The sequence below is a fragment of the Petaurus breviceps genome, unplaced genomic scaffold (assembly GCF_028583685.1).
Source record: "Petaurus breviceps papuanus isolate PSGF00001 unplaced genomic scaffold, PetGlider_PUasm1.0 221, whole genome shotgun sequence".
Taxonomy (NCBI): domain Eukaryota; kingdom Metazoa; phylum Chordata; class Mammalia; order Diprotodontia; family Petauridae; genus Petaurus; species Petaurus breviceps.
This window is the reverse complement of record NW_027185877.1, coordinates 5,658,067-5,671,500: the sequence shown is the minus strand read 5'-3', so window position 1 is coordinate 5,671,500 and position 13,434 is coordinate 5,658,067. Positions and strand designations below refer to the sequence as shown.

The 13,434-nt window shown below is 37.0% G+C and overlaps 1 protein-coding gene across 2 annotated transcripts in view; it reads left to right on the top strand.

The window, feature by feature from the left end:
• NAV3 (neuron navigator 3) overlaps nucleotides 1-13,434 on the top strand; it is a 499,276-nt gene that overhangs the window by 245,086 nt on the left and 240,756 nt on the right. For both annotated transcript variants that reach the window (XM_069094807.1, XM_069094808.1), the window contains exon 9: nucleotides 6,282-6,397. In XM_069094807.1, coding sequence (XP_068950908.1) covers nucleotides 6,282-6,397 — 116 coding nt within the window. The remainder of the gene's footprint in view (nucleotides 1-6,281; nucleotides 6,398-13,434) is intronic.

Sequence of the window (13,434 nt, the reverse complement as noted above, 5' to 3'; positions counted from 1 at the left end):
TCCCTAAAGCCTAGAGATTATCCATAGAAAAGCAGGGCTGACCATAGAGTCTCATAGAAACTTAGGAGGGAGGAAGAAAAAGAATATAGTTATATTATCAAAAGTTATACTCTTCACCCTTGAAATTCCAACAAATTATGAATAAAGATATACCAGCCAATATGGAGCTTGATATCACTGTAGGAGGGAAAGCAGGATATGACTTTTAGAAGACTTATCTTGGGATCAAGATGACTTGGTTTTTCACTCCTGCTTCTGACTCCTCCTGGTTCAGAGAGCCCAAGGTCTTGAGGAACCTCTTTAAGACTCAAAGTTGCTCTAGTCTGAACACATAAGGGGAATTTACTCACTGAGAGTTCTCTGTATTCATCTAGATTTATATTAATACATATTTAAATAACAGACAGACAGATACACACACACTCATACATAAAATAATCTGGCCCAAAATCATTCCATGGCTCAGTATGTCTTATTATGTCTTTCTTCTGTTAATTATTTCCCAACTATTTCCTGTGCACAACTTGCTTTGTATATATTTGTTAGCAGGCAGCTAGGTGTTTCAGTGGATAGAGTGCCTGGCCTAGACTCAGGAAGAGTCATCTTAATGAGTTCAAAGCTTGTCTCAGATACTCACTAGTTGTGTGAGCCTGAGCAAGTCACTTAACCCTGTTTGCCTCAGTTTCTTCATCTGTAAAATGAATTGGAGAAGGAAATAGCAAAACCACTTCAGTATCTTTGCCAAGAAAACCCCAAATGGGTACATGAAGATTAGAACACAACTGAAAAATCACTGAACAGCAGCAGCAGGATGCTCTCTCCCCCATTAGGTCACAATAAACTTCTTGAGAACAAAGGGTGTGTTTGCCTCTTTTTGTATCCCCAGAATTTAGCAAAATGACTGGCATATAGGCACTTAACAAATGTTTATCAATTGATTTACATTAAAGTCCTTGAGAAAAGAGGCCCTGACTTCTGTACCTTTTTTATTTCCTATACCACCTAGTTCAACATCTCACATAAAACCAAGAACTAGACATGAATTTTTAATAATTCTTTCTCGCCCATCTTTCCTTTCTTCTTCCTTCCCTTCTTTCTTTCCTGTCTTCTGTCTTCTATCCCTCCCTACATTACTTCTGTCCTTCATTTCTTCCTCCTTCCCTCCCTCCCTTTCTTCTTCCCTCCCTTTTCTTCCTCAACTCCTTCTTTCTTTCCTCTCTTCCCTTCTCCCTCCTTCCCTGCCTTTTTCTTTTCCTCTCTCCTCCTTCCCTCCCTTCCTCTCTCCTTCCTTCTTTCCTTCCTTCTCTTTTCCTCTTCCCCATCTCTAAATTTCCTTTGTCTTTATATCACCATTTCTTTTTTTAATAAAATTTTATGTTTATTTTTAGTTTACGTCATTCATTTTCACAAAATTTTGAGTTACAAATTTTCTCCGTCTTTCCCCTACTCACCACCCCAAAACAACAATCTCATTGTATACCCCCTCCCCCAATCTGCTCTCTCCTATATCCTGCCCATCCCCTTCCAATTTTCTAGTAGGGCCAGATGGATCTCCATACCCTAGTACCTGTATATGTTATTTCCAAGTTGCATGTAATAATAATAATAAGGATAACAATGTTTTTAAACATTTAATTTTTTAAACTTTGAATTCCATGTTCTTTCCCTTCTTCCCTCCTCATCCACCCTTACTGGGAAGATAAGTAATTCAATATAGGTTGTACATGTGTAGTCACACAAACATTTCCATAGTGGATATATTGTGAAAGACTGACTATATTTCCCTCCATTATATCCTGCCCCCACTTGTTCTCTTCTCTACTTTGACCCTGTTCCTTTTCAAAAGTGTGTGCTTGTAACTACCCTCCCCCCCAACCTGCCATCTCCTCCACCATCCCCCCTTCTCATCCCCTTCTCCCCTACTTTCCTATAGGTCAAGATACCCAATTTAGTGTATATGTCTTTCCCTCCCTAAGCCAAATTCAATGAGAGTATGGTTGACCAATTCCCTTTTGCCTTCCTGTTCTTCTCCTCTATTGTAACAGTTTTCCCTTGCTTCTTCTATATGAGATAATTTATCCCATTCTGTCTCTCACCATCTCTTCTCATTATATTCCTCTCTCACCTCTCAATTTCACCTTTTAAATATCATCCCTTCCTATTAAATTGATCCTGTGCCTTCTGTCTATATATACCTATACATATATATACACACACTTACATATGTATTCATATGCACATATACCCTCTTGTAAAGACACATATGTATACATACATATATATATACACATTTCTATTCCCTTCAACTATCCTCACACTGAGAAAAATTTCTTAAGTTACAGTTATTGTTTCTCCATGTAGACATGTAGATAGTTCAACTTTGATAAGTTCCTTATGCTTTCTATTCTCTGTTTACCTTCTCATGCTTCTCTTGCTTCTTATATTTGAATGCCAAATTTTCTATTCAAATCTGGCTTTTTCATCAAGAATGCTTGAAAATCCTCTATTTCATTGAATGATCATATTTTCCCCTGAAAAAGTTATAATCGGTTTTGCTGGGTAGGTGATTCTTGGTTTTTATCCTAGCTCCTTTGCCCTCCAGAATATCATATTCCAAGCCCTTTGATCCCTTAATGTAGAAGCTTCCAGATCCTGTGTTATCCTGAATGTGTTTCCACAATATCTGAATTGTTTCATTTTGGCTGCTTATAATATTTTCTCCTTGATCTGGGAACTCTGGAACCTGGCTATAATATTCCTAGGAGTTTTCTTTTTGGGATCTTTTTCAAGAGTGATCAATGAATTCTTTCTATTTCTATTTTGCCCTCTGGTTCTAAAATATCAGGGCAATTTTACTTGAAAATTTCTTGAAGGATGATTTCTAGGTGCTTTTTTTAATCATGGCTTTCAGGCGGTCCAAATTTTTTTTAATTGTCTCTCCTGGATCTATTTTCCAGGTCACTGGTTTTCCCAATGAGATATTTCACATTGCCTTTTATTTTTCTGTTTGTTTGGATCTGTTTAATAGTATCTTGATTTCTCATAGTCATAAGCTTCCATTTGCTCCAATCTAATTCTGAAGGAGTTATTCTCTTTTGAGATTTTTGAAATTTTTTTCCATCTGGCAAATTTGGCTTTTTATGGGATTCTTCTCCTCACTGGCTTTTTTCGCCTTTTTTGCCATTTGAGTTAATCTGTTTTTGAAGGTGTTATTTTCTCCAGTCAGGTTGTTGACTCTCTTTTCATGATTTTCTTACATCATTCTCATTTCTCTTCCCAATTTTCTTCCACTTCTCTTACTTGATTTTTAAAATCCCCCTTGAGTTCCTCCATGGCCTATAACCAGTTCATATTTTTCTTGGAAGCTTTTGATGCAGGAGTTGTGACATTGTTGTCTTCCTCCTGTTCCATTCTTTGATCTTTTTTGTCCCCCAAAAAGGAATCTAAAGTTGGATTGCTGTGCTTCCTTTGCTTCCTTTGCATGCTCATGTTGCCACTCAGTTACTTGACTTTTAAACTCTTTGCCACAGTAGAACTCTACTTCCAGAGGGGAGAGCTTTGTCCCAGATAGCGGGGGTTTTGGCAACTGCTGGAGCTATTAGGAGGGCAATGTGTCTACAGCTGCCACATGCTCTGGCTTACTGGTCACATACCTCAGGACCACCACCCAAGAACATGATCCAGATCCAGGCATGTTAAAGCAAGAGCAATTGCCCTCTGAATGTCTGCTTGGCCCTGCTACCATCTACAGCCTGGGAGCTCTGAAGCAGTCACATGGAGGCAGCTGCAAGGTTGCTGTGCCTCTGCTGCTTCTTGCCCTGGGGGAAGAGGTCAGACTGCACTTCTGTACCCCCCGGTTCCAACAGAGTTCTACACTGACCTTTTACTTTATCTTTTCCACTTATGGGTTGATATTTGTGGAAACCACCACAGCTGCTGGTGATCCACTCTCCTGTGGTCTGCCCTAGCTACTGCTGGTCAGGACCACCCTGAAGCTAAAACCATGGGTTCCCAGCATGCTGTGATGAACCCTTCCTGCCGGGCTGCCTTCAGCGGGAGATTTGTTTCTCTCTGTCACTTTTTGGGTTCTGCAGCTCTAAAATTTGTTTAGAATCATATTTTATAGGTATTTGAGATGGTTATGGGGGGAACTCATGGAGTTTTCCTGCTTCTATGCTGCCAACTTGGCTCTGCCCCTCTCACTTTCATTTTTTTTTATATTTACTTTGTCTACTTCACTCCCCAGGAAGCTCTCCTTTATAACAAAGAATAAAAATGAAAGGACAACAACAAAGTCTTCAACAAAAAAATCTATTACATCTAGTGTTCTAAATTTATGTTCCAACTCTCTAATTCTCTACTTCTTTAAAGGAAGAAGTGAGGTGCATTTCCTCATCTCTTCCTGAGGACAAACTGTGTCATTATAATTGGAAGTCTAAGTCATCATTCTGTAACAAATTAATTCCCCATCCTTGATCCACAGTAATGACATAAAATCATGACTTGACACTGCTACTTTTCTGTGAATTTTGACATACTTCACTCTTTAGTTTATTTGATAATAAAATAGGACAGAGAAGGACCAAGACAGGATTCACCACATACTATTCGGAATCTATTAGAATGCATGCTCCATGTGAACAAGGGCTAATTTCAGATTTGTATGGCATCTCTAGCACCTAGCACTATGCCTTTTATGGATTGGATTAGAATATATTGTTGGCCTGGATTGTCCCTTTTTTGGATCTCTCTCAATTTATATGACTTTTTTCTAGTTTTTAGGACTGTCAGATGAGACTCAATTATTCCAAGTTCTGGGTACGATAATTTTTTAAAGATATATGCTTTCATTTAGCATGTTTTTTAAATTTCAAAAATAGCAACAAAAGCACTAAACCTGTATGCAAAGTAAAAAAAAGTATTTGAAAAAATTAAGTAGATGGAAAAGTGGGGAAGCAGAGTTTTGGGGTTTCAGAGTAGTGATATAATGAGAGACATTTGAGTAAAATGAAAAGGGCACTTTCTTTGGAGTCAGAGGACCTGAACACAATCTTGACTTTGGTATTTGTGTCTGTATGGCTTTGGACAGGTTACTTAACCTCTGCATATCAATCTCCTCATCTGTAAAATGAGGGGGTTATAGAACCACTCAGTCTTTAAGGTTCCTCATAGCTCCAAATCAATAAACCCATCATGTTGGGGGTAGATTGCTTAAGGTAGTGATCAGTTAGTGAGTTTCTGCAGAGAATTTGTGCTTGAAGATTTCCTGTAATCCCAAACACAACAACATATGAGTGAAGATGAATATATATGTATATATTATATATATATAATATTTATTATATATAATATATACATATGTGTATATGTGTGTGTATGATGCATTGCCTTGCGTAGAGTGATTTTCTTCAGTGTTAGACATATAAGACTTAGAACTATATGGCACAGAGTGAGAAAAGAAGAGTTGTGAGGATGGCCATTTTTGAGCATTTTTACTTTTTATTATGGCCCTCTGCTGAGTACATGATAACTGTTTTCTGTAGTTTCATGAGAGGCACAATGTTTATTTTAACAAATGTTGGATTTATTTATAAATAAATAAAATGTATTTTCAAAAATTACACATGATAAATACTCTCCTGGGGAGATATCTTCTGTGAATGTTTTTATCATAATTTGCTTCTTCCTTCTCCATAAACCATGGCTGGAGGAATCCATCAGAAAAAGAGCTACTAACTCAATGGTGAGAAATGAAGAACTGAATTTCATAAAAGAATTTGTTTTTTAAAAAGAAAAAGAACTTAAATAGAGAGTCTCAATGCTTCTATTTGTCTTTTTAGAAAGCATTTTTGCAAGATGCCTCTAAAAAAGTTATGTAATAGTATCCTCTACTTGGCTATTTTTCATTAAAACAATAGGTAAGGAGAATTCCAACTCTATCATTATTAATTTCTTCTGTCAGAGCTTTGAAGGTGATAAATGTCTAAGACATACTGCATTTACTACACCTTTGGAGCTAAACATGCTAAATTCTTGCACTCTAAGTGTTCATGAAATGAAAAATCTTAATCTTAGTATATGTTTGTCTTTAAATAGGTAAAGTGTTCAAATTCTTTTAAGAGGAACCCTTCTCCAGAAGGTTCTGACTATAAAGGACCTCTTTACTCTTTGTTTGAGAACTTTCAGGTATTTATTCTTTGTGTTAGAAAAGCAAGTCCTCATCTGCCAGTGATGCCTATAGTTGGTACTTAGATTGAACTTGTCTTCTTTATTGTTTTCAGAACACACGCAGACAATGAAGGTACCTCTATACCCCCTGTGGAATCCTGCACGAGTCCTACTAAAATGGATTTATCATATAGTAAGACTGCCAAACAGTGCCTAGAGGAGATATCTGGTAAGTTTAATAACTTATGGAGAGACCAACTTTCAGAATGGGTGTGTGTGTGGGAGGTGGGGGGAGGGGTGATTTTATTTGTGTTTGTGTGTTGTAATTTATCTTTATCTCAATCATGCAGTGTTCACTTAAAGAAGGCTTAATGGTATTTGGACCCCTAATCATCCTAGATGGTGGTTTTAGAGGGGAAAGAAAGATGGTAACATGGACCACTTTTGAAGCAGATTCTTTGAGCTGCCTCTACTGGTTTGATTAAGAAATCACCTTTGTCCTCCTGGAGTGAATGGAACTTTCAGGAGCTAGGGTTTCAAGAAATGACTCACTTTAGGCAAATTGAATGCTGTCAGAAGAAACTGAAATATCCCTAATTGGGAAGCTGTTAGAAAATTAATGAATCTGAGACTAGAGAAACTCAGGTTGGGGTATGAAAGTCACATATACATGGCAATGATGAAACATATAGAGGATTAGGGGATTCTGTGGTTCAAATGCCACAGTTTATAAATAAGGACACTGAGACCCAGAGTCGTCAAGGGATTAACCAAAGATCACATAAGAAGGAAGTAAGTGAGGGAGATTGAAACTAAAACTGTCTGATTTCAGTGCTGATGATCTTTCCATTTTACCATGAAAGTATGAAAAGAGTACTGGATTTGGAGACTGAGGTAAATCCTGGCTCTGCCACTTGTTCCTAGTTTGACCTTGTACAAGTCTGCAAGCCAGTTAATATTATTTTTCTTTTTTAAAATTCATTTTCTTTTTCATTTACAGAAAAAACAATCCTTTCCATAACAAAGTATAATAAAAAGATGATTGCGCATGAAAACTAAAAATTTATTATTTTCAACTTGCTATTCCTTTTCAATATATAATAAAGATATCATATAAATTTCTGTTTTTCCCTTTTTTTTTCATTCCTCCCCCCACCCAGAAATGGCTACCAATATTATAATTAATCCTTCCATGCCTCAGATTTGTTGCCTGTAAAATCAGGTGCGGTAGAGGGCATTTAAAATCCCTTTGCGAATCTGTTCTACTCAGTCATAGATCAACTTTTTTTTAATGTCATATTATTTATATTTTATTGTATTTTTATTTATTTGGTTAAATATTTCCCAATTGCAGTTTAATCTGGTTTGACATCACTTGAGGATGTTATGATCCTCATGTGGCCTCTTGGTGGCATCTTTGACACCTTTGCTGTAGAGTATCATCTGGGTTCACACCCAATCTTGTTTCCTCGTGGTCGATGAAGCTAATTGTGTCATTTATGTTCAAGAGTCATTGAGTTCTATGTCAGGAAATATGGTGTGGCACTGAGCAGTCTGCAAATTAGAAGGAAAGCTGCTTTTCCATAAAAGAGTAGCTCTGATTCAGTGAAACTTGAAAGTATGTACACTGCCTCAAACTTAGGAATACTGAATTTTTTCTGACTCATTTTCACCCCTGAGGCAAGATAGAGTTATTTCCCTTTTTTCTTCCTCAATATGGATAAACTAAAGTTTTCTGGCAATCATTTTAAGCAAAAGAGAGAGACCTGTTTCACCATGAGAATTCAGAGTTTATATTTGAATAATGTACAACCAAAGGTATAAAAATGAATCTGTCACATTTTGAATGTTTCTGTTTATAAACATATAATGGTTACTGTATCAAATTATCATTCTCATATTGCTTTAGAATATATGAGTCTAAGGAAGAAAATGGGTTGATAGTACAAGATAGCATGTTTTGAAATTATATTTGTTATTTTTGTTGAGAGGAACAGTTAGAGGTGTGCTGGTACCAGCATACATACAAACACATGTTCATACATGTATATACAGTACACACACATGCATATGTGTCTACACACATACTTACATACACATGTGTAAAAGCACATATAATTTTATACACAGAGATGTGTTTGGCATATATATAGCCATACATATACCATATACATATATATGCATTTTCATGTATATGTATAAACACAGAAGACTTTTAATTTAATTTGCATTATTTTTTTAAAATGCTTTATTAACTTCTGATTTACATCATTCGTTTCTGCCAGATTTTGAGTTACACATTTTCTCCCCGTTTTTCCCCTACCCACCACCACAAAATAGCAGTCCCACAGGATATCCCCTCCTCCAATCTGCTCTCTCTCATATTTTCTCCCATGCCCCTTTTGAATTTTCCAGTGGATCTCTATGCCTCAGTGCCTGTATATCTTATTTCCCAATTACATGTAAGATGGTATTAATAATAGTATACACACACACACACACACACATATATATATATATATATATATTTGAATATTTGATTTTAAAACTTTCAATTTCAGATTCATTCCCTTCCTTCCTTGTCACCCACCCTTACTGGGAAGATAAGCAGTTCGATATAGGTTGTACATGTGTGGCTAATGCAAAACAAAAACATAGTAGATATATTGTAAAAGACTGACGATATTTCCCTCCTTCCTATCCTACCTCCCACTTGTTCCATTCTCTACTTTGATCCTGTCCCTTTTCAAAAGTGGGTGCTTCCAACTTCCCTTCCCCCCAGCCTGCCCTCCCTTCCATCATCCCCCCTTCCCCCCCAACTCTCCTGGGGGGTGAGATACCCTATTTAGTGTGTATTTCACTCCCTCCTCAAGCCAAATTCAATGGGAACAAGGTTGACTCCTTCCCTTTTGCCTTCCTATTCTTCCCCTCCATTGTAACCATTTTCCTTTGCCTCTTCTGTATGAGATAGTTTGCCCCAATCTGTCTCTCCCCATCTCCTCTCATTATATTCCTTTCACCTCTTAATTTCACCTTTTAAGTATCATCCCTTCCTGTTAAATTAGTCCTGCACCCTCCATCTATGTATACCTGTAAACATATATACACACATACACATATGTGTATATATGTTTATGTGTATATATGTGTGTGTACATATATATGCCTATATATATATATATATTTCTAATCCCTTGAACTACTGAGAAAAGTTTCATAAGTTGCAATGATTGTTTTTCCATGTAGGAATGTTAATAGTTCAACTTTGATAAGTTCCTTATGATTTCTTTTCCCTGTTTACCTTCTCATGCTTCTCTTGCTTCTTGAATCTGAATGTCAAATTTTCTATTCAACTCTGGTTTTTTCAGCAAGAATGCTTGAAAGTCCTCTATTCCACGGAATGACCATATTTTCCCCTGAAACATGATACTCAGTTTTGCTGGCTAGGTGACTCTTGGTTTTAATCCCAGCTCCTTTGACCTCTGGAATATCATATTCCAAGACCTTCGATACCTCAGTATAGAAGCTTCCAGATCCTGGGTTATCCTGATTGTGTTTCCACAATACTCAAATTGTTTATTCCTGGCTGCTTGTAATATTCTCTCCTTAATGTGGGAATTCCAGAACCTGGCTATAACATTCCTAGGAGTTTTCTTTTTGGGATCTTTTTCAGGAGGTGATCAGTGGATTTTTTCAATCTCTATTTTGTCCTCTGGTACTAAAACATCAGGGCAGTTTTCTTTGGGATGATTTCTAGGTTCTTACTTTAGTCATGGCTTTCAGGTGGTCCAATAATTTTTAAATTATCTCTCCTCGATCTATTTTCCAGGTCAGTGGTTTTTCCCATGAGATATTTCACATTGCATCTATTCTTTCATTTGTTTGGATCTGTTTAACAGCATCTTGATTTCTCATAAAGTCATTAGCTTCCATTTGCTCCAATCTAATTCTGAAGCAATGATTCTCCTCATTGAGCTTTTGAGATTTTTTTTCCATCTGGCAAATTTGGCTTTTTAAGGCATTCTTCTCCTCATTGCCTTTTTGAGCCTCCTTTGCCATTTGAGTCAGTCTGTTTTTTAAGGTATTATTTTCCTCAGTCAGAGTGTTGACTCTCACTTCAAAGTTTTCTTGCATCGTTCTCATTTCTCTTCCCAATTTTTCCTGCACTTCTCTTATCTGCTTCTTAAGGTCCTCTATGGCCTGTAACCAGCTTATATTTTCCTTTGAAGTTTTTGGTGCAGGAGTTCTGACTTCACTGTTTTCTTCCTGTTCCATGCTTTGCTCCTTTTTGTCCAAAAAATAGGAGTGTAATGTTGGAATTCTCTGTCTGCTTTGTTTCCTTTGCCTGCTCATTTTGCCACAGTAGGACTCTGCCACGAGACAGGGGAGCCTTCATCCCAAATGCTGGGGTTTTCTCAGTTGCCAGAGGTATTATATGGGTGCCCTCTCTGAGGTCTCCACACGCTCTGGCAAGCTGGACACACACCCCAGGACCTCCACCCCAGACTGTAATCCATATCCAAGCAAGTTAAAACAGGAGTGACTACCCCTCAGACTGGTGCTTGGTCCCCCTACACTCTGCAGGCCAGGAGCTGTAGCTGCCATGTAGCACTGGCTGGCTCTGCTGGTTTCTCAGCAGCTTCTCGCCCTTGGGGTAAAAGCCATGCATTCCCATTTACTGGTCCCAAAGTCCAGATTACACTGGCCTCTCACTTTGTCCTTCGCATCTTTGTGTTGATAAATCTGGAAACTGCCACTACTGCTGATCTGGAGTACCTCTGGCAGGTGGTTGGTCAGGCCTACCCTGGGGATAAAGCCTAGGAGTGGGTCTGGGCTTAGCTCCCAGAGCACTGCGCTGGATTCCTGCAGGCCTGCTGGGCTGTCCTCAGTGGGAGGTTAGCTTCTCTGTGTCATTTTGTGGTTTCTGCAGCTCCAAAGTTTGTTTACAGTCCCCTTTTTACATGGATTGGGGAAGGTGGAAGCCAGAGCTGAGGGAAGGTTGTGCTTCTACTCAACCATCTTGGCTCCACCCCCTTAATTTGCATTATTAATATTTTCCATCACTTTCTTAAATCTAGACAACCAACAAATAAATCCTAATTTGTACCATTTACTGATTTCCAGCATCTGAATGCTGACATGGACAATTTAAAAATTGTCTCTCACAAGCCAGTATGAATCAGTTATAACACATCCCTTGGGGTGATTTTGGTTGTCAGGCATATATGGAAAGAGTCATAGTTGTATAATGTAAAGAGTTTAAGCTATGGATTTGGATATTGATTCTAATACATACCTGCTGTGTGATCAAAGGAAAATAACTTAATGTCTCTGAACACTAGTTTCTTCCTTTTTAAAAAGAGGATTTTTGTTCCTACTTTATATGGTGCTTTTGGGGAAAACATTTTGTGAAATCTTAAATTACTATGTAAATGTGGCCTATTATATACAGTATGATGGGAACTTAAGCTTGAGAAAATAAGTATTCATTTTTTTTAATTCAATTCTTAATTCTGTTTAATTTGTCATACTGTTAGAGTTTGAAGGTTGACTATATTCTCCTGTTAACTAAATAGAGAGAAGGCTGAAAGTGAAAAAATTGCATAAAACTTTATAATAGTTGCCCAAAAGCATAGTTATCTTTTTTTTTCCCCAGCATGCCTAAAATTTTTAGGCAGAAAAATGGGGAATTTCTCTTCCATTTCAGGTTGGAATAGATAAACATGAGAAAGAAAAGAATGAATAAATTCAGAAATGCTAAAGTATTCTGAGACTTAGCTGACAAACTAATTCCTTCTCCTCTTCTTTAAAACTAGCCTGTTTAAATTCAGGCAAAAGGACTACAATAGTTACTGAGAGGCATTCCTTAATGGGCACTGGAATCCTCTTATGCCATTGTACTAGGGAAGAATGATGTTCTTTTTTCCTAATGATCAAACAAGTTACAAATCAAGCTCTATGCTTGGAAAATGCTTATAATCAGTACATGCACACATGTATACAATATATGTATTTATGTTCAGATGCATGCATGTGCATGCGCATGTGCACATATATCATAACAGATAACAAAAGGATAGCTGGAAAACATCTGAGTCTGAGGTGGTATCGAATATCATAAATAAAATTACAAAATAGCCATAAAATAAGAATTACAATAAAGGAATAGGCTCAGGAGGAAATAATAATAGAAAAAGGCTTTGGAATAATACTTATGATCCCAGTTACCAGTAAACAGAAAAAAAAACCCACTAATGAACACAAAGTACATTTGACATTTTAGCATGAGAAGATAAATATGAAATCATGTGGATTGGGGAATTGGTATAGTATGGCAGCAGGTGATACACATGCACCTACACATGCATACCTATAATGTGTGTTATATGTATTTGTGTATGTGCGTGTATGTATATATATATATATATATAGAGAGAGAGAGAGACAGAGAGAGAGAGAGAAACAGAGAGAGAGAGACAGAGACTGACTGACTGACTTAGAACAAATATCTAGTAAAAGATGCAGGAGTATATCTGTATTTCCAAATGATATAAAATTACACTGGAATCCATGAACCTGAGTGAAATGGGTAGAGAATAAGTTAGAGGCAAAAAGGAAAGAGGAACAAAAAGAAAATGCTCTGAAGTTATTCTAATAGGCTACATGGCCAGAGAGAGGATACAAACACTTATTTCCTAATATAGATCATAAGACTGGCACAGAGATAGTTGAGTGAGTAGTTACAGAGGACTCTTCAGACATCTAAGCCTCTGCAAGAGGTCTAATTCTGATAAAAGCCAAGTGACTGGTGAATTGTAGACTTGCCTTGATGATAATTTTATCACTTGGAGACATAGGAGAAGCAAAGAGGGGAACTGGATTTGATTGTTAATAACAAAGGACAAGTTAGTGATCTAGAGGGGAAGAGAAGTTTGGGTAAAAGTGGTCATGTTCTCTCAAGCTTTGAATGACTAAGGAAAAGTATATTGGTTCTGTGTAACATGGTCTAATATGATCTAAATTTGAAGGAAGAATATTTTTATGCATCACTTGAAGAAAAAGAATAGGTAAATTATTATGAAATGAGACTCTGAAAGAAAATATTTTTATGAGGGCTGGAAGGGTCTAATATAATTTTTAACCTTTTAATATGATATATTTTATTTTATATCACCTTTGTCTCTCTCTTTATATATCTATATCTCTTTATATAAATAGATATAGATTAGATATAGACATATGTCACTTTCCTCCCCTCCACAGCTA